At 48.6% G+C, this 20,370-nt stretch overlaps 10 protein-coding genes across 10 annotated transcripts; 5 read left to right on the plus strand and 5 right to left on the minus strand.

Moving 5' to 3' along the window:
• Positions 1–98: 98 nt before the first annotated feature.
• On the minus strand, positions 99–1,984 carry BDR25DRAFT_330718 (MFS general substrate transporter; the record flags this gene model as incomplete). The annotated part of the gene is made up of 5 exons (XM_033692556.1): positions 99–221; positions 275–550; positions 601–1,588; positions 1,651–1,748; positions 1,802–1,984. The coding sequence occupies 5 exons, from the start codon at positions 1,982–1,984 to the stop codon at positions 99–101; spliced, it is 1,668 nt and encodes a 555-aa protein (XP_033555021.1).
• Positions 1,985–2,468: 484 nt separating this feature from the next.
• On the plus strand, positions 2,469–4,047 carry BDR25DRAFT_338822 (uncharacterized protein; the record flags this gene model as incomplete). Its single annotated transcript, XM_033693312.1, has 7 exons — positions 2,469–2,821; positions 2,872–2,976; positions 3,028–3,192; positions 3,240–3,451; positions 3,504–3,589; positions 3,633–3,860; positions 3,920–4,047. Exons 1-7 carry the CDS (start codon positions 2,648–2,650, stop codon positions 4,045–4,047), a joined length of 1,098 nt encoding a protein of 365 aa, XP_033555022.1. The 5' UTR covers positions 2,469–2,647.
• A 385-nt stretch (positions 4,048–4,432) lies between these two features.
• On the plus strand, positions 4,433–5,422 carry BDR25DRAFT_275981 (uncharacterized protein; the record flags this gene model as incomplete). Its single annotated transcript, XM_033687525.1, has 3 exons — positions 4,433–4,897; positions 4,955–5,093; positions 5,161–5,422. Exons 1-3 carry the CDS (start codon positions 4,486–4,488, stop codon positions 5,420–5,422), a joined length of 813 nt encoding a protein of 270 aa, XP_033555023.1. The 5' UTR covers positions 4,433–4,485.
• Positions 5,423–5,500: 78 nt separating this feature from the next.
• Positions 5,501–7,190, minus strand: BDR25DRAFT_330720 (putative cytochrome P450; the record flags this gene model as incomplete). Its single annotated transcript, XM_033692557.1, has 3 exons — positions 5,501–6,435; positions 6,484–6,901; positions 6,948–7,190. 3 exons carry the CDS (start codon positions 7,188–7,190, stop codon positions 5,501–5,503), a joined length of 1,596 nt encoding a protein of 531 aa, XP_033555024.1.
• A 1,204-nt stretch (positions 7,191–8,394) lies between these two features.
• On the plus strand, positions 8,395–10,090 carry BDR25DRAFT_205877 (cytochrome P450; the record flags this gene model as incomplete). Its single annotated transcript, XM_033684472.1, has 3 exons — positions 8,395–8,679; positions 8,727–9,120; positions 9,198–10,090. The coding sequence occupies 3 exons, from the start codon at positions 8,395–8,397 to the stop codon at positions 10,088–10,090; spliced, it is 1,572 nt and encodes a 523-aa protein (XP_033555025.1).
• Positions 10,091–10,565: 475 nt separating this feature from the next.
• Positions 10,566–11,749, plus strand: BDR25DRAFT_275986 (glutathione S-transferase II). The gene is made up of 4 exons (XM_033687526.1): positions 10,566–10,788; positions 10,837–10,971; positions 11,021–11,204; positions 11,257–11,749. Exons 1-4 carry the CDS (start codon positions 10,758–10,760, stop codon positions 11,666–11,668), a joined length of 762 nt encoding a protein of 253 aa, XP_033555026.1. The 5' UTR covers positions 10,566–10,757; the 3' UTR covers positions 11,669–11,749.
• Positions 11,750–11,838: 89 nt separating this feature from the next.
• Positions 11,839–13,097, plus strand: BDR25DRAFT_338826 (DUF292-domain-containing protein). The gene is made up of 2 exons (XM_033693313.1): positions 11,839–11,921; positions 11,969–13,097. Exons 1-2 carry the CDS (start codon positions 11,898–11,900, stop codon positions 12,896–12,898), a joined length of 954 nt encoding a protein of 317 aa, XP_033555027.1. The 5' UTR covers positions 11,839–11,897; the 3' UTR covers positions 12,899–13,097.
• A 279-nt stretch (positions 13,098–13,376) lies between these two features.
• Positions 13,377–15,716, minus strand: BDR25DRAFT_348449 (uncharacterized protein; the record flags this gene model as incomplete). The annotated part of the gene is made up of 13 exons (XM_033694414.1): positions 13,377–13,600; positions 13,704–13,844; positions 13,951–14,017; positions 14,098–14,244; positions 14,278–14,384; positions 14,464–14,561; positions 14,614–14,759; positions 14,849–15,185; positions 15,220–15,276; positions 15,310–15,368; positions 15,467–15,565; positions 15,600–15,627; positions 15,700–15,716. The coding sequence occupies 13 exons, from the start codon at positions 15,714–15,716 to the stop codon at positions 13,377–13,379; spliced, it is 1,527 nt and encodes a 508-aa protein (XP_033555028.1).
• Positions 15,717–16,544: 828 nt separating this feature from the next.
• On the minus strand, positions 16,545–18,037 carry BDR25DRAFT_275991 (alpha/beta-hydrolase). The gene is made up of 4 exons (XM_033687527.1): positions 17,846–18,037; positions 17,517–17,613; positions 17,112–17,455; positions 16,545–16,995 (listed from the first exon to the last, which is right to left on the minus strand). The coding sequence occupies exons 1-4, from the start codon at positions 17,931–17,933 to the stop codon at positions 16,781–16,783; spliced, it is 744 nt and encodes a 247-aa protein (XP_033555029.1). The 5' UTR covers positions 17,934–18,037; the 3' UTR covers positions 16,545–16,780.
• Positions 18,038–18,860: 823 nt separating this feature from the next.
• BDR25DRAFT_250828 (uncharacterized protein) lies at positions 18,861–20,252 on the minus strand. Its single transcript, XM_033686092.1, has 2 exons — positions 20,084–20,252; positions 18,861–20,002 (listed from the first exon to the last, which is right to left on the minus strand). The coding sequence occupies exons 1-2, from the start codon at positions 20,089–20,091 to the stop codon at positions 18,928–18,930; spliced, it is 1,083 nt and encodes a 360-aa protein (XP_033555030.1). The 5' UTR covers positions 20,092–20,252; the 3' UTR covers positions 18,861–18,927.
• Positions 20,253–20,370: the final 118 nt, after the last annotated feature.

Here is a 20,370-nt window from a genome sequence, read left to right on the forward strand (position 1 = left end):
AAAGAGCTGATAGCGTTTGTATTCCATTTCTTACACAAGTCAAAGCGATGGAGGAAGAGAAGTAGCGTATTCAATGTCATCGCAACCCTTCTTTGCCATCAAACCTCTTCTTTGCCACCAGTATTTTCCTCTACTTTCTCGGCTTCCGGTTTCTTAATCCAAATCCACTTACAACCTAGTACTAGAATGAAAGAAATCACAGGCGCAGCGGCAGGAATGTACTAAATACTCGTTAGCTATGTGTCTTATAGGGGTCTTAGAGTTAGGTGCGTACGAAGACTTGCGTAACAGCTTTGCTATACGCGTTCAGAACAACCGGAAGATCTTGGGCGCTGACTACCTCTCGAACTTGAGTCGCGCCAACTGAGATAACGTCTTTGACAACCTTTTCAGAGACGACTTGCGAGAGGTCATTCATAAGGCGTTCTTGAAAAACGGCTTGACCCACCGCAAGGAAGACGGCGCAGCTTGCTGATATCCCGAATAGTAACGTTGTGGCTCCGATGGGAACTAGGTCCTGGGGAAGAGAAGCTTGCGTGCCTAGATGTGCCTATGAGACCGCGTTAGATGAAGCTTAAAGTTCGGACAAGTTTCACTGACCATATTGATAATGAGGGAATATCCAATACCACCAAAGATCTGATATCCAATCCAATATCCCGAAGAGATGCCAGGATGCAACGTAGTGAGTAGTCCTCCTCCGAGACACACCATAGATTCACCAAAGATCAAAAATGGATTCCAAATCCCCAGCTGTTGCGCCATCCCAGCTCCAATTACTGAAGTCAAGACATCTGAAAGAACAGTTGGGAGATATCGAACACCGCTGGTCGTAGGAGATACGCTTTGAACAGCTTGGAACCAAATGGGAAGCCAGTAGATAACGGTCTGAAAGGGCCCATTAGAGAAGAGCGAAGACGAGAAAATGAGCGCTGCGTTCCGGTTTGCAAAAAGTCGCGGTGGAATCAGTGCGTCGTCTTCCATGTACAAAACCCAGGCAACAAAGAGAGAAATGACAACCCCGGAGCCAACGAAGAGGCCAATAATCTGAGATGATTTCCAAGGATAGGTGGATCCTGGACCCCCAAGTTGAAGGGCGAGAAGAAGCATCGTCACAGCTCCAGCGAATAATGTGAATCCAATGCCATCCATTTTTCTAAGTTTCTGAAATATTGAGCTGCTCTCCGAGATGGTATGTTTAATCCTGCAGAAGAGGAAAACCACAAGTGCAGAGAAGCCGCCAATTGGAAGGTTGATATAAAAGCACCACCTCCAAGTGACATGCTGGGTGAGTGCACCACCAAGGACAGGTCCCACGATACTCGCAATGATGAAAGTTGAGTTCATCGTTCCAGTCCAGATTGCTCGTTTGTGTAGCGGTATAACCGTGGTTAGGATAACGAGGCCTCCTGCAAAAATTCCAGAAGCTCCAAGGCCAGCGATTGCTCTCCCCACAATGAGCGCACCGGAGGATGGCGCGAGGGCGCAGACTAGACTTCCGACCTCGAATAGGGCGACGTAAAGCAGATATATAAAGGTCTGTGGAAATAGTGTGAAGGCTTTACCCGCAAGAGGCTGGCTCGCACAGCTGGAGTAAAGCATTAATACTGATCCTTCTTGTATATGAACATGTCTGAGAGTAAGCCTTACAGTGCGATGTAAAATGCAGATCCATACCATCCAACATCTCCAATTGAGTTAAATTCACTCGTAATAGTCGGAACGGCAGTAGCAATTAAGTTGAAGTCCTAAATGTTGTAAGCTGCTTCTGCTTTCAACAGCTGAAAGGGACATATCCTACCAATCCAACTAGGAAAGTGCAAAGACAGAGACCAGTGTGAAGAAGCAAAAGCTTGGTTCCCATTATTTCGTTCTCGGGGTTAATAGTTTCTCCCTTCTTGACATCTTGAGTCGCATTCTCTTGCGCATTCTTCTCGTGTTGCGGCAAAGGTTGCAAGTCGCTGCTAGAACCCTTCTCCGACATGAACGAATTTTGAACGCTCATTTCGACTTTGTGAGTGTGAGGATTGAAAAGATCGACCGAGTGCAAGTTTTTGAATTCGCGTGCGCACACGATTGATTGTCTCCTATTGGAATCGCATTTGTTAAGGGGCGTAGTGTGAAATGCGTCTACCTCGCTCCTTGCGGCGAGGCAGATCACACTCACAATCTAAGATAGATTTGTGATCCCTAGGATTCCCATTGCCGCTGACTCTTGTCGTATCAACCGGCATTTGAAGGGTAGTGCGCAAAACTGTGTGGCTGGTTCCGCCATCGCGGACCATCCTTAGCTAGCATGCATGGCTACTGCATGGTCTTACAGGGTGTAGACGTTTCCACAAACATGGGATCGCTACCGCTTATGCCGTCCAGTGCAGCTCAACTGCATTTTCCGGCGTAGTCAGCTCGAAGGACATTCATCCTAGTGTGTGGGCAGCCTTTTAGGGAAAAAAAGCAATCGGAGTCCACTGCAACGCCGGAGATCCCCTGGCCTGCTTGGATGCTGGGCGGTTCGGGTATCAAAGGTCTGTTCTTATTTGAAATGGCGAACGTTGTTCGACATGTCTGAGATCAAACCCGATTCGGATACTTGAGGCAAGCCTCCTCTCGTCATCTTCAGCACGACACCGGGTTATCGCACACCATCATGGCGGACGCAGTCGTTGTTCAGCGTGTACCTTCTCTTGTGACCACGAGTGTTGTCGTGGTTTCTGCCGTTTTCCCGTTGCTCTCTCTCATCACGATCTTGTTCCGGTACAAGGCTCGAAGAGTCGCTCGTCTCCAACTACAATCTGATGATTGGTGGATTGTCATATCATGGGCAAGCATTCCTGTTACTGCAAAAATGATGTTGTGGCTAACGACCAGAAGTTTCTTACAATACCCCTCAGTATTAACGTCTGGACGTTCGGGTCTATAATGGGAATCGACTACTACAAAATCGATCCAATGAAAGGGACCCAGAAATCATTGATGGTACAAGAAAAGAAACCTGGGCAACCGAATTTGAGTGACTGACCAAGCCAGTGCATCTTGATCTCTAGTACAATTCTCCAGCCCGCGTTAGCCTCCGTGAAGATCTCAGTCCTCTTGTTCTACAAGAGAATCTTCTCCAAAGGCTCCACAACGTTTGGAATTGTAGCTTGGGTTGGGATCGTTGTCGTGGGTTGTTGGGGCATTATCTTCTTTTTCGTTAGTAGAGCCTTCCACCTAGAGTTTCATGAGCTTACAAGAAGGAGATGATTCTACTTTGCGGCAACCCAGTGTCAACAGCATGGACCGGGGTAGGAACTTTCCGCTACGACGCCGTTCAGCTCGGATACGCCCAAAGCGGGACTAGCATTGCTCTTGACTTCGTGGTCCTCGCATATCCTCTTCCAGTCATTTTTGGGCTCCATATGGATGCAAAACGAAAGATCGCGGTAATGTTCATCTTCTGGCTTGGTGCTTTGTAAGTTGATTTCTAGAAGTCCTTGATGAATTATTTACTGAATGACATGAAGCTGCGCTGTAGCGGCAATCACTCGCTTGGTCTTACTTAGGGAGTCCTTAGAGTTAGTCGCGCAATCGAAGGGCTTCGAAGCCGTCTGTAAGTCGTCCGTTGCTTTGAGATGCAAGACTAACCACACCAGACAACCAAGCCAAACAATTCTGCTTCATGATCCTCGAACCCAACTGTTCCATCATTGCGGCCTGTCTCCCTTGCTATGGGCCTCTCTTCGCCCACGGTCGAGGCATGGAGTCCATACTTCGCAGCGTGCGTTCCGTATTCTCTCTCCGTAGCCGCTCCTCTCCACATGGTTCCGACAACTCACGAAACTGGACCCCGGGACAGCCAAAGGTCTCTGATGTAGACGGAAGTGAGTCGCAAGCTGAGCTTACCAACACTCCGGAGATCAATCTAACCCATGTTTCGAAGGCATAGCGCTTATTAGTTCCGAGGGTATCTCGCAGCATACTAATGAGGAGCACGGGGGACGTGATTTGCAGGAGATTCGCGTTACGAAGGGATATCAAGTCAGAACGGAGTCAAAAAGAGTGAATTGAACTTGTAGATGTATTGTAGAGTGGAGATTCGGTCTGAGAAATGAGAAATGAGAAATGAGTGTGGTTGGTGGTTGAACGGGTTCATGAATCATGAGTTAGTCTAACATGATTTCATCTAGCTCGTGACTTAGCATACTCGTAAAATGCACACTCTTCTAATGAGACCCTTTTTTTTTTTTTTGAAACAATCTCATCGCCCTCAAGTGATGCTTCAGCAAGCCATAAGGTTTTCCGTATCCATTCAACAGAACTCCTGGCCGTACCCCGGTGTCGCCGAGGCAGCCTCTGGCTGTCAAGAGAACATCCCTGCAAAGTAAGACATAAGTACCTTAACCGGCTTGTACTTGTACCATTCACTCCCTTTGATCCCAGCTCAGAGTTTAAATCTCAACTTACTTTTCTTGACCTTTCATAACTGCAAACTCGAGTCCTTAAGCAATGGCTGCAGAGTATAGCAAAGGGCAAAATTTCATCTCCGCGACCAAACTGAACTACTTTCATTACTTCCTCAAACAACTCACAGGGTACACGCTCCACCCTACCATCCAACCCTCAGCCTCTGACACGCCTTTCCGCATCGCCGACCTTGGAACCCAGACAGCCACATGGCCTATCTCATTGGCAGAAGACCCCACAATTTCTGTAGAAATTGATGCCTTCGATATCTCCAATGCTTTCTTCCCACCCTCAGTGTGGGTGCCAGGCAATGTTAAGCTTCATTTGCACGACATCTACAACCCCTTCCCAGAGGAATTCCTTGGAAATTTTGATGTTGTGCATTTGCGACTATTCCTAACGCTTTCGATGGAGAAAGTAAATACGATCCTGAGGAATGCGATGGCGCTGTTGAGTAAGTTCTTTTCTGCGCAGTTAGTTGGAACTAAATAGCGAAGGCTGAGATTGTCAGAACCCGGTGGATTCATCCAATGGACAGAACACGACAAAACAAACATCCAACCGACTGCCGCTTCCGAAGGTCTCTCCACAGAAGCTTCGCAAGCCTTCATCAGCCTTCAAAAAGAGCCGTTCCCAGGGTATGACCCTCTGTGAGTTCTCCATTCCCTCCGTTTCCCTTAGCTCCTTTCCAAGAATAATGGGATTGATGGTCCATAGTTGGGTGAACAACATCGCCTCCGCAATGACAGAATGTGGTCTCAAAGTTGTTGCAGAAGATCGGATCCGCGTCCGACCAAGCATGCTACCTCAGATGAACGAACTCCACCTTATATCGCTCATGGATGTGCGCCCTGGAATCAGTGCTGCAATCGACCACTTTCGCTCAAATTATCTCGTGCAATTACAAGATGAGTATAGCAAAGGCGTTTCAACCATCGATGGCTTCATTACAGTAGTGGGGAAAAAGTCCTCAAAATAATAAAAATCCAAAAAGTTCCAAACTCCATTCTCCTCCACCTAATCCAATCCCCTACTCTAGCCCAGCCCAAAACGTGACTCAAAACGGACACACCCCCTTCTCCTCTTTCCTCCTCACCAAAATCCGATCCCAAGGCCACGGAAACAAAAACTCATGCACAATCAAATTCTTCGGTCTCTCTGTCCCCTCCAAAAACTTAAACTCATACTCCGTAAGCAGCTTCACAAACACCATTTTAATAATCAAGCTAGCGAAATACCGTCCTGGACATGCTGCTTTCCCATATCCGAAATTCAGCACCGTTTTCCCGAACGAGGAGAATTGGTACTCGTTTGCTTCCTTCTGATGCTGGCTATCCTGCAGTGCCTGGCGGACTCGATAGCTTCGGAATCCGTCGAAGGTAGTAGGATTAGGAGTGTGTGCTGGGTCGTTTTCAATGGTGTATGTGGGCATGCAGACATATGTGCCTTTGGGGATGTGGAGCCCGTTTGCAAAGGTGAAGTCTTGTTTGAAAAGGCGTTTCATGCCGAGGATCGTTGGTGGAGATATCCGTTGTGATTCTCGGAGCACACTGTCGAGTTTCTGGAGTTGGGAGTAGGATGAATGATCCCAGTCCCTCCTCCTCGCCCTCACATCTTCAATCTCATCCTGGAGTTCGCGGAAGTATTCAGGGTGTTGGGCTAGGTCGTACAGTACGTTGACCATGCGAAGAAGCGTCGTGTGCACCGATGCTAGTGCAAGAAGGACTTCGACGTGCGCGAGGGCATTGGCATCGCGGTCCGTGCCTTTAGCTAGGTCGGCGAGCCATGCGAGGACGTTATATTCGTCAGGAGATTCGCTGGGACTCCATGTGCCTTCATCGCTTTTGCGGAGGAGGGAGGAGATTTTGGGGCCGAGAAGGGCTTTGGCGGATGAGACGTAATTCCGGCCGGCCCAGTATGAAGGGAGGAGTTTGCTGAGGAAGGCGTGAGTCCATGATGGGAATAAACGCAGGATGACAATGGTTTTGAATACTATACTGGTGTTAGATGAAATTTTAAGATGTATTAAGGAAGACATACAACTCTCGGTGTAGTTCACTGAAATATCCAGCCAAACTGGATTCCTACAAAGTCCAGGACCGACCAGCGCTCTGGCCGTAAGTCTCGCGGCGACTTGACCCAGCAGCCTGAAAGGCTGTATTTCTGTCCACTCTTCACAAGTCGGAAAATATTCGTCGATTGCAGATGTAAGCTCACTCTCTAGATACGGCGTGAGTGCTGGAAGTCGTGGTGTGAGTTTACGCTGGACGATAGAGTGATGTAGTCTGCTCTCAAGAATAAGGTTCAAGCCAGTGTATGGACCCAAAAGATCATGCTCGAGGGCGCCATGGGGACTCGCAATATTTGGTGGGATGGTGGATAGCTCTTCGACGATTTCGAGTGGTAGTACAACGACATTGCCGTCTCCACGAATGAGTTGAAAGGTACGTGTTTTGAACTTTCCTGAGTGAGTTTTTGAGTATGCGAGGCAGGATAGGAATTACCTTGCGATACCCGCTTTCAATGACTCTTACTGCACCACTTGCAAATATTAAATTCAGAAGAAATCGTGGCGCAAGAGAAGAGGGACTGCCAACGAGAGGATGCGCGGAATGTTTGCGCGCAATTCTCTTCGTTAAGAACAAGTCGTATGCATAGTAAAGGAAAAGTATCGTGGGATATATCCAATAGAGAAAATTCGAATACCCGATCTCAGATTTAACGATGCTAATCGGGATCGATTTCATTCCGACCGTAACGTTGGTATCCATCTTGCTGTGCGAGAAGCAACTTTTCGTGAGAAAAGTCTTCGTCTTTGTCTTCAGAAGAACAGTTATCTTCAAAGCAAAGTATCGTCTCGAAATGCTTCACGGGCTGTGCTAATGCCTTACCAAATCAGAGCATTTCACAACGCCCCCCAAAATGATTTTCGTTGTCCCCTGCACTCGTCCACCCCTACAGCATGTCAATTCTCCCCGATTGGTTTCCGTGCAACAAGGGCAAAATCAGCAAGGAGTGGCCTGCGACATAGGTAAATGCATAAGAATCACGGTGAGATCTGAAAGACCGGGAGTGGAGTCTTCGTATACCCCTCAGCCCTGACATTATCGCGATGCGGTGGTGGGGGTGCATTGATTACCCGACATGAGCATGTCCAGCTTGTCAGGCTGAGCCGAGCCTCTTGTAATTTCGTCGTTGCTTTGATCGCCTGCTGCTTCTGATGCGACGTACAGCTGCCACTCTGCTTGTCGTGCGAGAGATAATGCAATATTCCTGCGTAGCGGCGGGAACTCGAGACGACAGAGGCCGTTCAAGGAGCATTCGTCTACATCGGTTACTTGATGCTTTGAATTCAGCTTGAGTCGCTGTAAGTGAAAGACTATGTATCATGAGTGTACAAAAGTGTTACTAGCGAAGCTGGACGTCGATCCATGGGTACGCGAACTCGCTAATGGATACTAAACTTGCCAGACACGTGACCTCCCAAAAGGATCCACAAAAACTGCAGTTCCTCCACGCCTTCCTGCACGGCTGATCACAAAGGCCCCTCCCTTTACCTTCGGAGTCCGAGGAGCTACCTTTGATATGGGCCGGAGGATCCCAGCTTGAATCTGCCTTGTCAGCCCTGTAAGTTGATCTCTCTAAGAGCCAGTATGGCATCCGTGCTATTTCGAGTCTCCATCTTGCGCACAAGCGAAGGAGATACGCAAGCTCTCGAATCTGCTATGGGGCAGCATCCTAGGAGCCGGGTGGCTATGCTTCCGCTGGACGAAAGTGAGACAGAAGGGTGAGATAGTTTCGTCCTGTTACCATGAATGGAGGACTCAAGTGGCTAGAATGGCCCGAAGCTCACTTCAAGTCCCATCGATGCCTCTATAGAGCCCAGATCAAGTTCCTCGTTCCAGAAACCACTCATTCAATATGGAGATGTCAATTGCATTGCAAGGAACAATGTCCTCTCTCAGGTTCGACGTGCTGGGCACCAACACTACCAACACTTCGGGTTCGGAGTGTTGGGTGAGACCAGAGTACGCTGTTGTGCATCTTGTGGAACCCAAGAAGCTTTTCCTTCTGTTCCTGGTACTTGGTGTGTTGATCTACACCCTTTATCGTTCCTCCAAATACGACGATGACTTTCCCATTGTCAATCGAAAGTTTGCGCTCGAGCCTTCACTATTTTCGCGGTTACGCTGGACGGTGAAATCGCAAAAGTTACTTGACGATGCGTACGAGAAGGTAGGGTATTCCAATATTGGTGCGAACACAAAACTGACGAATAGTAGTATGATGGTCAAGTCTACCGCATCGCTCGAGGAGATACTGATGTGGTTGTCGTTCCAGCCGAATGTATTACGGAGCTGAACAGACTACCTCAAAACGTCTGCAACTCTAGGATATGCCATGCGTACTCGATGACAGGCCATTTGAACGGAATGGATGTTGTTCTAAAAACCAATCTTCATGTACGCACTTTGCTGAATCGGATAACGCCTGCTCTTCCAGAAATTGTTAAGCCGGCTCGAATTCGGATCGCAGAGACGATGAACAAGGTGTTCTCGCAAGACACTCGGAACTGGAAGGTGGTGAAGCCGGTCGAGGAAGTCGTTTACTGCGTCAGTCGAGTCATAACTTTGGCATCTGTTGGAGCCCCTGTATGCGATGATCCAGAGTTCATTCGTCTGTCCTTCAGGCATACAACGAACGGTAAGTGGCCAAAGACGATGATGTTTTGAGATAATGCTTATTACGAGCAGTCTTCACTGTTATGTTTCTAATGCGGATGGTTCCTTCTATCCTACAACCTTTCGTTGTATGGCTGCTTCCCGCTAGATGGAGGTTGCGGCAGAGTTCAAAGGAGCTCGAAAGTTTCGTCATTCCAGAAGCGATCCGGCGGAAGTCAGAAAAGCAAGAACCTCCAAAACAAGACTTGCTCTCCTGGATGATGCATGAGGCGAAGAATGAAAGAGAAAGGGATCCCTACATGCTCACCAACCTTCTCGCTGCACTCGCTGCAGGTGGCACATACAGCTCCGCCAACTTCATTGTTGGTGTGGTGTTTGACCTTGTTGGCCACCCGCATTTCTTGGAGGAAATCCGGAGAGAAATCCGCGATAAGCACCAAGAATCCAACGGAAATTGGGATTTCGCTACTTTCAACAGCTTGCACAAGCTCGACTCCGCAATGAAAGAAACCGCCAGACTCGCACCAGGCAGTAATACTACATACAGCCGGGTTATGTGTAAAGATTATACTCTGTACAACGGGGTAACCCTGAAGAAGGGTCAATTCATTTGTGTGAACAGTTTCCGCAGATCTATGGATCCATCAGTATTCCCAGATCCAGAGAAGTATGACGCTTTGCGAGCATACAACGAGAACTTGAAGAGCCATATTGCCCAGCCCTTCAGAAGCTTTTATGGTGAAGACTTTAGATGGGGTGCTGGAAGGTGGGCATGCCCAGGAAGGTTTCTTGCGAGTCTTCTCGCAAAAGTTGTTCTTGTCAAGCTTCTGGACGAGTACGATTTTGCCTTTGTAGGAAGCGATAAAAGGCCGCCGAAATCGGTTGTACATGAGTTTCTATATATCGATCCAGGGGTGGAGTTGAAGATCCGACGCAGAGAGACTAATTCTGGCATCGAATATTAAGCTGTTTGATGGAAGGAACATTTGATAGTGAAGTACCAGTTTGAAGAATTCTACTGTATATTTTCAAACATGTTTTAATAGCATGAGATTCGGAAGGGACAGAGCCTGATGGAATTCGTGCATTCGCCCTCCAAGATCGTTTCCAACGCATTTGAGTCTGTGTATCTAGAAAGCCAATTTCATTGGGAGATAAAATTGTCTCAACATCGAGATCTAAGATGTCCTTGGAGCTACAGCTGAGGAAAGAACTTACAAGGTTGAAGGTAGTATTGCTTGGCTGTAATAAAGATGCAAGGCAATCGGGGGATTCCAAAATCCTAGTGCTGCGAAGGGTCCGGTGTTTAACAGGGTCCGCTGCATGGTTCCATAATTTGCGTTGTTTTCTTAAGATGCTCGGGATATTATCCAGCCGCAGCGCAGACCCCACCCAAGGCCAACAGATGCATGTGCAAGTAAGGCTTACCACCAAGGGTTAAACGAAACAAGGTCTGGGTGGCTGTACCGTAGGGCAGGGCGTCTAAGCTCCTGAAGCGTCTTTAAGGGCTCCAGACATTCCTCTACTGCTTCCGTCCTTGCCGTCAAGACCAGTCTTGCACATCTTCTCTTCCCTGCCTAGTTCATACTTTGCATTATCTCCACAACTGCTCTGCTTAGACCTAGAGGCACCATGGCGAAGCCAATAAAAGTATGGATGGCACGTAGGTGATGAATAGCCTTGTATCGAAGAGATACTGACACTGTGACAGCTCCAGGACCAAATCCGTGGAAGGTTGTGCTCATTCTCGAAGAGCTAGACATCCCCTACGAGATCGTGTCGTTCAAATTTGATGACGTCAAGAAGAAGCCATTCATCGACCTGAATCCCAATGGTCGAGTTCCAGGTAAGAATTTAGTAACACACGTAGCATGTGCTAAAGCTAACATAGAAAGCGATCGAGGACCCTAACACCGGCCTCACGCTGTGGGAATCCGGCGCCATCATCCAGTACTTGATTGAGCAGTACGACACCGAAAAGAAGTTAACTTATGGCGATGTGATCAAGAAAAACCAACTGAACCAATGGCTTATGTTCCAGATGAGCGGGCAAGGCCCTTATTTCGGCCAGGCTGGCTGGTGAATACACTTGATACGAAAGTGGGGAATATGAGATAACCGCATATCGCAGGTTCAATGTGCTCCACTCTGAGAAAATTCCATCGGCCATCGAACGCTACAATACCGAAGTCAAGCGCATATTGAGCGTGCTTGAAGGCCAACTGGAAGGGAAGCAGTGGCTCGTTGGTGACAAAATTACCTTCGCGGATCTCTCATTCGTGACGTGGAACGACAGAATCGATGCGACGCTTATGTGTGCTCCAGAGAAGAAGTTCGATGGAATCCCGAATGTCAAAGCCTGGCATGAGCGTATGACTTCGAGGCCATCCTGGAAGAAGGCTATGGAGACGAGGGCTAAGCTGATGGACGAACAAGGGCTGCAGTGGAATGGCATGCCGAAGGGCATCAACAATATGGAAGAGTACGAGGCGAAGATCAAAGCTGATGCAGAAGCCAGAGCAAATGGAGAGGCTGTTGGATAGTTGCTATCTTCACAGCAGGGGTTGACTAGCGTGAACAATGATATGGAGTGTATAGAGAAATAATGAAAGGGTGAACACGAGCCATGGACACGTGCGCCACATCGCTGCGCCACATATTCCCTACCCCACTATCCCGCCTTCATTGAATCCCAGGTTCCCACTTCAGCACCCCCCCCTCCTCAAGCTTCACTTTCAGGGCCTTCCCTATCCCCAACATTCAGCCCAAATTATGGCTCCTCCAACTTCTCTGGTTGTAAGTCTCACCACCCTAACTCAACGCCAGCAGCTCACAGCTCTCAGAACAGGCTCAAGGTGCAGCTCAAGCTCTCCATCTCGCGGCTGCGCATGGTGCAGCAAAAGGACTCGGCGAAAGCAAAGCAGCAGCGGCGAGAGATGGCCCAGCTGCTCGAAGCAGGCAAACTGCAGTCCGCCAAAATCCGCGTCGAAAACATCATCCGTAGCGACATCAACACCGAGCTCCACGAAATGCTAGAGCTGTACTGCGAACTCCTGCTCGCGCGCTCTCAACTCCTCGACCCCCCTTCCTCTCCCTACGGTGGGGCCCAACCCCACAACGCGATCCCGCTAGATCCAGCGCTCGAGGAAGCAGTCCGCTCTATCATATACGCTGCGCCGAGAACAGAAGTCAAGGAACTGCATACCACTCGCGCGCTGCTGGTCGAGAAGTTTGGCAAGGATGTGGCGCTGGAGGCGATGGAGGGGGACGGCGTTGCGGAACGCGTGTTGAATAAGCTGAAAGTTGAGACGCCAAAGCCGGAGCTTGTCGACGCCTACTTGACGGAGATCGCGCGCTTCTATGGGGTCCCCTATGGCGAATCACACACCAATGACGATGATGACGATGAGGGTGGAGGAGGCATCGGAGAACTAGCTGAAGAGCCTGAAGCGCAGAAACAACTAGAGCCGGCATTGGAAGCAGAGCCTGGGGCAAAGGATCCGAAGGACCAGAGAGAAGAAGACGAAGTCGAGGAGTTAAGCAAGGCGACCCCGCCACGGAAGTTTGGACCCCAAAGCCCATTGCGCATTACGCCTCCAAGCCCGAGTACGGATAATGTGGCACCGAAGTTGAGATTACCAGGCAATACAGCCACGAAGGCGAAAGTCCCTGCAGCCGCCCCGAAAGCAGCGGCAAAGAAAGATGAGGGACCAGGAGGAAAGATACCTGATGTTGATGAGCTTGCGAGGAGGTTTGCGCAGTTAAAGAGGTGATAGCAGATGCTACGTGTATGTGTGCGTTGGTTTCATGAGCATCATATTGTGAGGAGTACCTAGGCGTTGATTACTCATTCTCTTCTTATCATTGAGCCATAAGATTTAAACTTTCTATGGCGTGAAGATTTCTTCGGGGTTATAGCACTTCCATGTTGGCAAAGTGGAACGAAGCATTCTTTCCTAAATCTAAACAATGTACAACCCAAACTCACCCCCAAAATTCTGCTTTTCTCACCCCTTCCTCCCCCTTCTCACACTATCTCTCCGCCTCAACCTCAACTCCCACAACCTCCCCCATCGCATTATTCTCCCACCCTCGACATCATCTCCCAGGCCCTCTCAAATCTCAGCTTTGCACCGAATCTCTACAGCCCATCCTATTCTCGTCTTATCCCAGGATGACAGCATATACTAGGCGTAAAACGTGAAAACAACGGAGAGGAGAGTCTTTAGCAACGTGAGGTAGTTGAACAGATCAGCGGTTCTCCCTTGTGGAGAGGAGATAGCGATATTGGTCGAATTGGGCTTGAAAGGGTGGTTGGAGAGTTGGTGGTGTTTCGGCGGTGCCAGGTGCGAGAGGCAGTAGAGACGGGATAAATGGGCGGAAAGGGGAAGGGGTGTTAGAAACGGGCGTTAGGGGGTTTCTGGGGAGTTGATGAGGAGGGTATTTGAGTTCGTAGCATGTTAGATAGAGTGGTTCTGGATGGTTGATTGTGATTGTGGAGGGGGAAGGGAAAGGGTGTTGCCTGTGCGGGTAGTATTTCCAGTTTTTGTTACGTTCGAGTTGTGATTTGGGACTAACCAGTATTTATTCTCTTCCTTGATAAAGGTTGTTTACTGGCCGGAGTGTGGGCATGCATTTGCTTGCGGTAGTCCGCAGTGTAGAACGCTTGCTTAGGCTCTGATGAACACTTGGGCCCGGCTACTGGAGGTATAGAACCCCCTAGGTCTGCAGTGCTCTGCTTCTATTTCCTTTTTTACACTTATTAACTTTGAAAATTATCTACCACATAATTAAGTCAAGAGAGAATGGATTAATGTTCTTGGACCCTCCACTTTCGAACCTAACCACGAATTATGACCACTCTCCACAACCCACGACTTCATCATACAATGCTAGAGAGCTGAAAGGTTTAAAGGAACGATACTTTATCCTAAGAAAATAAAAGGGAACGCTAACAAGCTGATGCGGCGACTTCTCCTGCTCTATCCGGTATCAAATCCTCGTCGGATCCCTCGATCTCCTGGCTCCTTTTCTTCCCGAAATTAGAGTCTAGGAGGACTAAAATGGTTGGATTTCCAGTATATAGCTTTTCTAGCTTTTCTAAAACCTCAAAAGCAAACTATTGTCTCGGGGTGCCTGTATACTATTCGACTTTTGTTTTCGAAAGCTTGTACACAGGCGAGAATTGGGTGGTTTCTAGACACAGAACTTTATCCACATCGTTCGGTAGGGAACAGAATTTCATTCGGGATGTGGAGACTTGATATGTTAAGGGGGAAAAAAAAGGGGGGGGGGTTCGAGAAGGGAGCAGCAAGCCCGCATATTTGAAGAATCGTACTGATATTTGACATCTTCCAAAGAGATGAAGCTAGGGTATACTCTTCTGAAAATAATAGGTGGCCCTCAAGGCACGATTTTCCGTTCAACGTTTCAAATCTTTCTGGGTTATCGGTGCCCGGGTTTTTGTATGCAGGGTAACGTAGATCACAGGGCTGGCTTCAGGTGACTTGCACCGAGAGAACAGGTATATGTGAGCTCAAGAGGGTATATGTGCCCTTTCCTGCTCCTGGGGATTCTTGACTTGTGAAACAAGCAATTTCGGAACCTGAGAAGCACGGCCGCATATGTCGGGGCCTGGAGCCTTAAAACCAGATATTCTCGTTAGACTCGCACTTAACGAGGGAATGGAGAACGGATGTTAGCGCTTAGCACTAGATGGTGACCAGCGTTTTGAAGATGATACTCACTACTAGAGTGAATATGCTCCTACGGAAGCCCACGCTTTTGAAAGAATGTGGCTTGATTTCCCGGATCTCTACCCTATGCGTTTGCGAGAATCGGGATTTCTTGATGTCGTACAGCAATGACGAAATCTCTCGGATAGGTGCCTCGAGGAGAAGGAGAAGAGATCTCGAGGACCCAAATAGCCTTTGTTTCCCAAAAAGGGGAGAGAAAAGAGCCACCAAACTTCCGACACCATGATATTCTTTTGACAATGGATAGGGAGGCGAAGAAGTGAAGAGCAAGATAAGGATACGCGAAAGGTTTACAATATACGTTCTAGAAGAGGCCCGGCAAGGAGGAGCGGTGATACGAAAGCCCAAGGACTTGAAAAATTATGACGAGCAGAATGGAGTGATGATGAACTTGCCTGCGATGGGTCGTCAATATGTTGCTATTCCACAGCACTAATATCCTCCCAGAAATGCGTGGAGTAGAGTATGTGCGGATTTTGATCTTCACCTATCAAATCCCGTCATACAATTGTTAATTCTGCGGTTTTGCCCTCCCCGATAAGTATCTCAGCCGTTCTCATGAAGAAAAGCAGTAAAAACTCATACCCAGTCCGAGAGCTGGGAAATTGCACAGTGACGCATCATCGATGAAGTCCATTTTCGGACACGTAGTGTCAACCTAGTTCGTTTTCTGTGAGGAATGCCCTAGCCGCCCTCATGAGAAGCAGGGGAGTTGAACTTTGTCCGATTGCTTGGGGAAGGCATAGCTAAGACACGGCAGTTCTCGAAATCATTTCAATCGTCCATAGGGGGAGAAAAATAGTCTATGATATGCCGACGAAAGACTTTTAGTCATTCACGGAAGCGAGAGAGCTGGTCTATGGGCAGTCAGTCATTCCATTTTGATCATCCGCGCAGCTGAGAGTGTCGCGTATGCATTTTATTCGCCTATATATATTCTTCTGCTGTGCCTGGTAGGAGGTTGGCGTTTTGCCACTTGCAGCAAACAGGACCAATCCATGTAGGAAGGGAGAATTAAAGGAACGAGTGAGGAATGCCTGCCTAGCGGTGGGCGCATTTCTGATGCTGTGGGTTCTCAGAGGGTGCCACAAGACAGGGAAGATTTGAAGCACACCTTTCAATCTTCAGGCAAGGAGAGAGATGCGATTCGTAAATTTTCTTGATGTTCTGTTCTAGAAATGAGCTAGACGGCTGCTGTGTAAAGAGCAACAAAAAGAGAAGGGGTATATGCATACAGGGAGGGCTTCATGGGAATTGGGGCGAGGAGTGCTATGTGACAGTCAGTGTAGGGCGTGGACGAATCTGAATATGGGAGATATGGAAGTACCTGTGAAAAAAAGGAGAAGGAGGAGCAGAATTGAACTTAGAATAAGGGTTGAAGAATATTGAGCTGTGGGGTGGTCCTCTTTGTACCACGACTGGCGACTTCCTCAGTGAGTAGGAATGCTCACACAGTAGTTGCAAGACTAGGGCCGCCAGTGAGTGTATTGAACCATTACTATTATTGCAATTTCCGCACCCACTACTTTAGATATCGTCCGTAGGCATCTACTAACTACCCTTGGAACCCATAAATATCACCACATGTGGATCGATCATGGCCTTCGAATGATGTCACAACTTCAATGGATTCCTACAATAGCATATTAGAAAACATTCTCGAGCTCTTAATGACATTCTATCTCCTATATCTCAGAATCTGTATTATCTCCGGGCTGATCAAATTCAACATTCCGCCCCTTCCACTCCCTCCATCATCGGCATCAACTTTGAAATCGACATCGATGCCTATATTTTAGGACAGAGAAATGAAAGACTCTGAAGCACCATCATTCCCGCACTCCCATGCTTTCCAGTCCACTGCCTCCCATGCAGTGAGAAGGATGAGATGATTCAGACTTACGCACTACCTTTCACGTACTCGTCAAACCAATGCACAGCTTGGAGGAATGCTTGTTCTTTGGCGAATTTGATGCGACGATTACTGAGGTCAGCCTTGACAGCGAAGCCGTGGACGACATCAGAGAAGAGGTTGATTTGATATGGAATCTTCATGTTGAGCAGGATGTCTTCGGTTTCGCGGCGTTTGGCGGCTGGGAAAACCTGGTCGGTTTCTACAGACTTTCGTTAGCATGAGTACGACACCCAACCGTCATCTAGAATGGAGCCATTAAGAGGGCGAAGGCGAGAGCGAGTGAAGGAAAGGGGGCCACTGAATCGGGCACTTTACCAGCAGCAGCAATACTCAACGGCCCCTCACACCCTTCTAACTCCTCCTTATCCACGAAACTTGGATGCGCCGTATACCCTGCGTCCAACTTCCCTTCTTTCAAAAACCTGCACACATACTTGCCCCCAAAGCAATACCCCACGCCTCCGATCTTCTTGCACCCCAACGACCCCCGCATCTCCTTCAACGTCGCCTCGAGAATCGGGTCGACGGTTGGAGCGAGATGGCTCTTTAGCCACTCAAAGATTTGGAAGCCTTCTGGGGGATTGAGCTTGACCGTGTCACCGTTGAAGAGATCAGGCATGACGACGAAATAGCCGTTGGCGGCGAATTGGTCGGCGATGCTGAGGAGTAGAGTATTGTTAGCTTGATCTAAAGGTTGAGAGGAATGAATGGGGTATATACAGTTGTACGTTGATGAAATCCATGCCAATCACGTCCGTCATGAGGAGGATCGCATTGTGTGTGCTTTTGTCTTTGGGGTAGGAGAAGTATACGCGGACTATGGCACACAGTATATATGAGTAAGTTCTTGCTAATACTGCATCTTATCACGTAAAGTAGAACAAGACAAGGAGGGGCGGGGGAAGGAAGGAATTTAGGGCAGGAATTGGCATCTTGTCGATGTTCCCTGCAACTCCAGCCAGAGGAGGCATAACAGATACGCTCTGCCCCGGACATGTTCTACTTTATGTGATAACATACTGTAGTGAGAATGCCGAGAGAAAACGAACAGTCATTGATTTTCTTAACTTCTCCTACTGCAGACCCTTCGTGCTTTACACCAATCGTGCAACATGCGCCTGGGGGGTGCGATGCCATTGTGTTGTAATCTCTAGCTCAAGCTCAACTAAAAAGTGGTGGGGTTAGGATTCACGAGTATTGGGATTGATGGCAAGAAAAGATGTTCAGAATGTGGGTAGTTCTTCCACAATGATAGGAATAACTGTGTCTTAAATATTTCCTGAGAAGACACGCAATGCCGAGGGTGCCTGGGTTGCCCCACCAGGTGGCAGATTGATGCATCCGTGTTGGCCTGAGATATGCATGCACTTACAAGGACCGGGAAAGTCTGAGTATAAATTACAGTATGCTATCACATAACATGGAATACCTTTCTTTGCACATTTAATAAGTTAAAAGGCTTGCTGGAAGTAGGTAGATTGTTTATTAGGACGGAAATCTTGATTTCAATTACCTTCATTCTTGTTCCACGTGAGGTGATAAAATATAGTATTTAAAGATAAAATACATGTTCAACAACACCCGAGCTCGGAGGATTTGGTCCGGGGAAGTGGGTTAGCTGTTCCGAGCAGATCGGCGGGTTCTATAAGTCGAGTCAGCTGTATATTTCCGTGGTGGAGGGCGTAATTGCGACTACGGTATCATCCTGCAGAAGATAACGCTAGGGTTAGTTACCAAAATGGGAAAGAGAGCCACCTTAATTCGGGTGAGAGATGGATTTACGCAGTGGGTAGAAAGAAAATATTTTGCAAGGCCCATATACACAGAGGCAATATGTGCAATGGACTGGAATTAGGATAGAGGGCATTTCGACGAAATAGGGAATGTCACCAGCTTTGTAGTGGTGAAAAGGGTTAACTCGTTAACGTATTGCTGGATTCAAGGTGATAGTTAACGGGATGCCATTTGAATTTGTAGCTCACATCTTTAAGCACTCTTCGTGCGACGTGTGTACATACCATATGCAATACTAGTGCAAAGATAGTGAGTAATTTAGTTATTTTTACCAGCAAGGCTATGATAGCCTCGGCGGTTGTACTAATAATCATCAGTGTAATGGGACCGCTGTTCTTTAATCATGTCGATAAGATGATTTCTTCACTTCCGTCCGATCTCGGCTCCGACTGCGACTATGCCGGTCCCGATGTGACTTGCGTTCATGCCTTTTGTCACGACTCCGGCTCCGACTCTTGTGGTGATGCTTGTGCCTATCAGGGTTATCCTTCTCACGATGTCGACACTCCTGTCGGCCCACACCATCTAGGGAGAAATTTTCGAGTTCATCCTCCTCCCGCTTCTTCCGCTTCCCGTGTCTCTTCCTCCTATATTCCCTCTCTTCCGCCGCTCTCAGTTCGCGGAGCTCTTTCTCTCGCTCGTCAGCCCACTTCTTCTTGTCCTGCCGGGACTTCTTGAGCTGGACCTGAGCCATGTTCATGAAGGCTAAGGGATCGGTTGTTGAAATGCGGGCCTGTTCCCTCTCTTTGCGCCGTGGATCTTCGCGGCCCCAGACGTCTTTGCTCTCGAAGCCTGGATATTCAAGCGCTTTCTCGCTTGAGCCTGGATCATCCGTGGGTTTTGGGCCTGGGCCTGCTGCATACCAGGGCCGCTCGAGTCCGCCTTTACCAGCAGCATTGGAGAAGCGCATGGTGTACTGGTCCTCGAACGACTGCTCCTTCTTCTTCTTTTCCTTCTCAGCCTCGGCGTTCTTCTCCCGCTTCCTGGCTTCTTTCAGGTCTATGGGAAATAGATTGATGTTGCCCGCGTGATCCGTCAGAGGGGCATCGCTGGCTGGCTTCCGTAGCCTCAAGACGGCGGCATCCCAGTCCTGCTTTGGAGCTGTGACGGTGCTAGCTAGCCGAATATCTCTATCCGTATCATCTTCGCCAGCCAGACGCCTGCGCTTCCGATCATGATCACCATCGCCTCGGCCTGATCTTCTCCCGCTCTTCTCATCTCTCTTTGTATCCTCCTCAGGTAACGGCGGGGGCGTCTGTCCTCGAAGGATAGCAGCTCGACGCTCGGCGTCCAGCTCCTGCATGCGCTGCTCATCGGCAGCGTCGCGGGCGGCTGCAGCAGCTTCGTCCGCCTTCACCTTCGCAATATTGGCGGGGTTGTACACGTTCCATGACTTCTTGCCAAGCAGATGACTTTTAATGTATCAGCAAATCGCATGAACAAGTATATTGAAAGCTTGGCGGCTACTTCACAGGAATCACGAGGGTACTCACAGAGGCATGGCCGTGTCTAGTGGAGTGTTGAGGGTCGAGGAGGAGCTCTGGAGCTGAGGGTAGATCGACGCAGAAAAGAGAGCCTCATCGACGACGGTGCGAAATAGTGGTCTCACAGGGAAACCTCATGCCCGCGCCGGAGGAAAAGACAACCACACCACAACCAGACAATCGATATGCCGGCAAGGATCTAGCTGCGGGACCGGTTTGGCTCGACCTGCAGAAGCCTGCATCACGGGCCGCGATCTGGCGCCTGCGTATCTGCGCCACAGAATCCTTGGATAGCA

The sequence above is a fragment of the Lindgomyces ingoldianus genome, assembly GCF_010093535.1.
Source record: "Lindgomyces ingoldianus strain ATCC 200398 unplaced genomic scaffold BDR25scaffold_1, whole genome shotgun sequence".
NCBI classification, from domain to species: Eukaryota; Fungi; Ascomycota; class Dothideomycetes; order Pleosporales; family Lindgomycetaceae; genus Lindgomyces; species Lindgomyces ingoldianus.

Coding starts and splice junctions, on each gene's coding strand:
- BDR25DRAFT_275986 (XM_033687526.1), top strand. CDS start 10,758: ATGGCGAAGCCAATAAAAGTATGGATGGCAC. Junction 10,972..11,020: donor TCCCAATGGTCGAGTTCCAG/GTAAGAATTTAG, acceptor TAACATAGAAAG/CGATCGAGGACCCTAACACC. Junction 11,205..11,256: donor TATTTCGGCCAGGCTGGCTG/GTGAATACACTT, acceptor CGCATATCGCAG/GTTCAATGTGCTCCACTCTG.
- BDR25DRAFT_338826 (XM_033693313.1), top strand. CDS start 11,898: ATGGCTCCTCCAACTTCTCTGGTT. Junction 11,922..11,968: donor CTCCTCCAACTTCTCTGGTT/GTAAGTCTCACC, acceptor CACAGCTCTCAG/AACAGGCTCAAGGTGCAGCT.
- BDR25DRAFT_275991 (XM_033687527.1), bottom strand. CDS start 17,933: ATGGCATCGCACCCCCCAGGCGCATGTTGCACGATTGGTGTAAAGCAC. Junction 17,456..17,516: donor GATTTCATCAACGTACAACT/GTATATACCCCA, acceptor TCTACTCCTCAG/CATCGCCGACCAATTCGCCG. Junction 16,996..17,111: donor GTTGAGTATTGCTGCTGCTG/GTAAAGTGCCCG, acceptor GAAAGTCTGTAG/AAACCGACCAGGTTTTCCCA.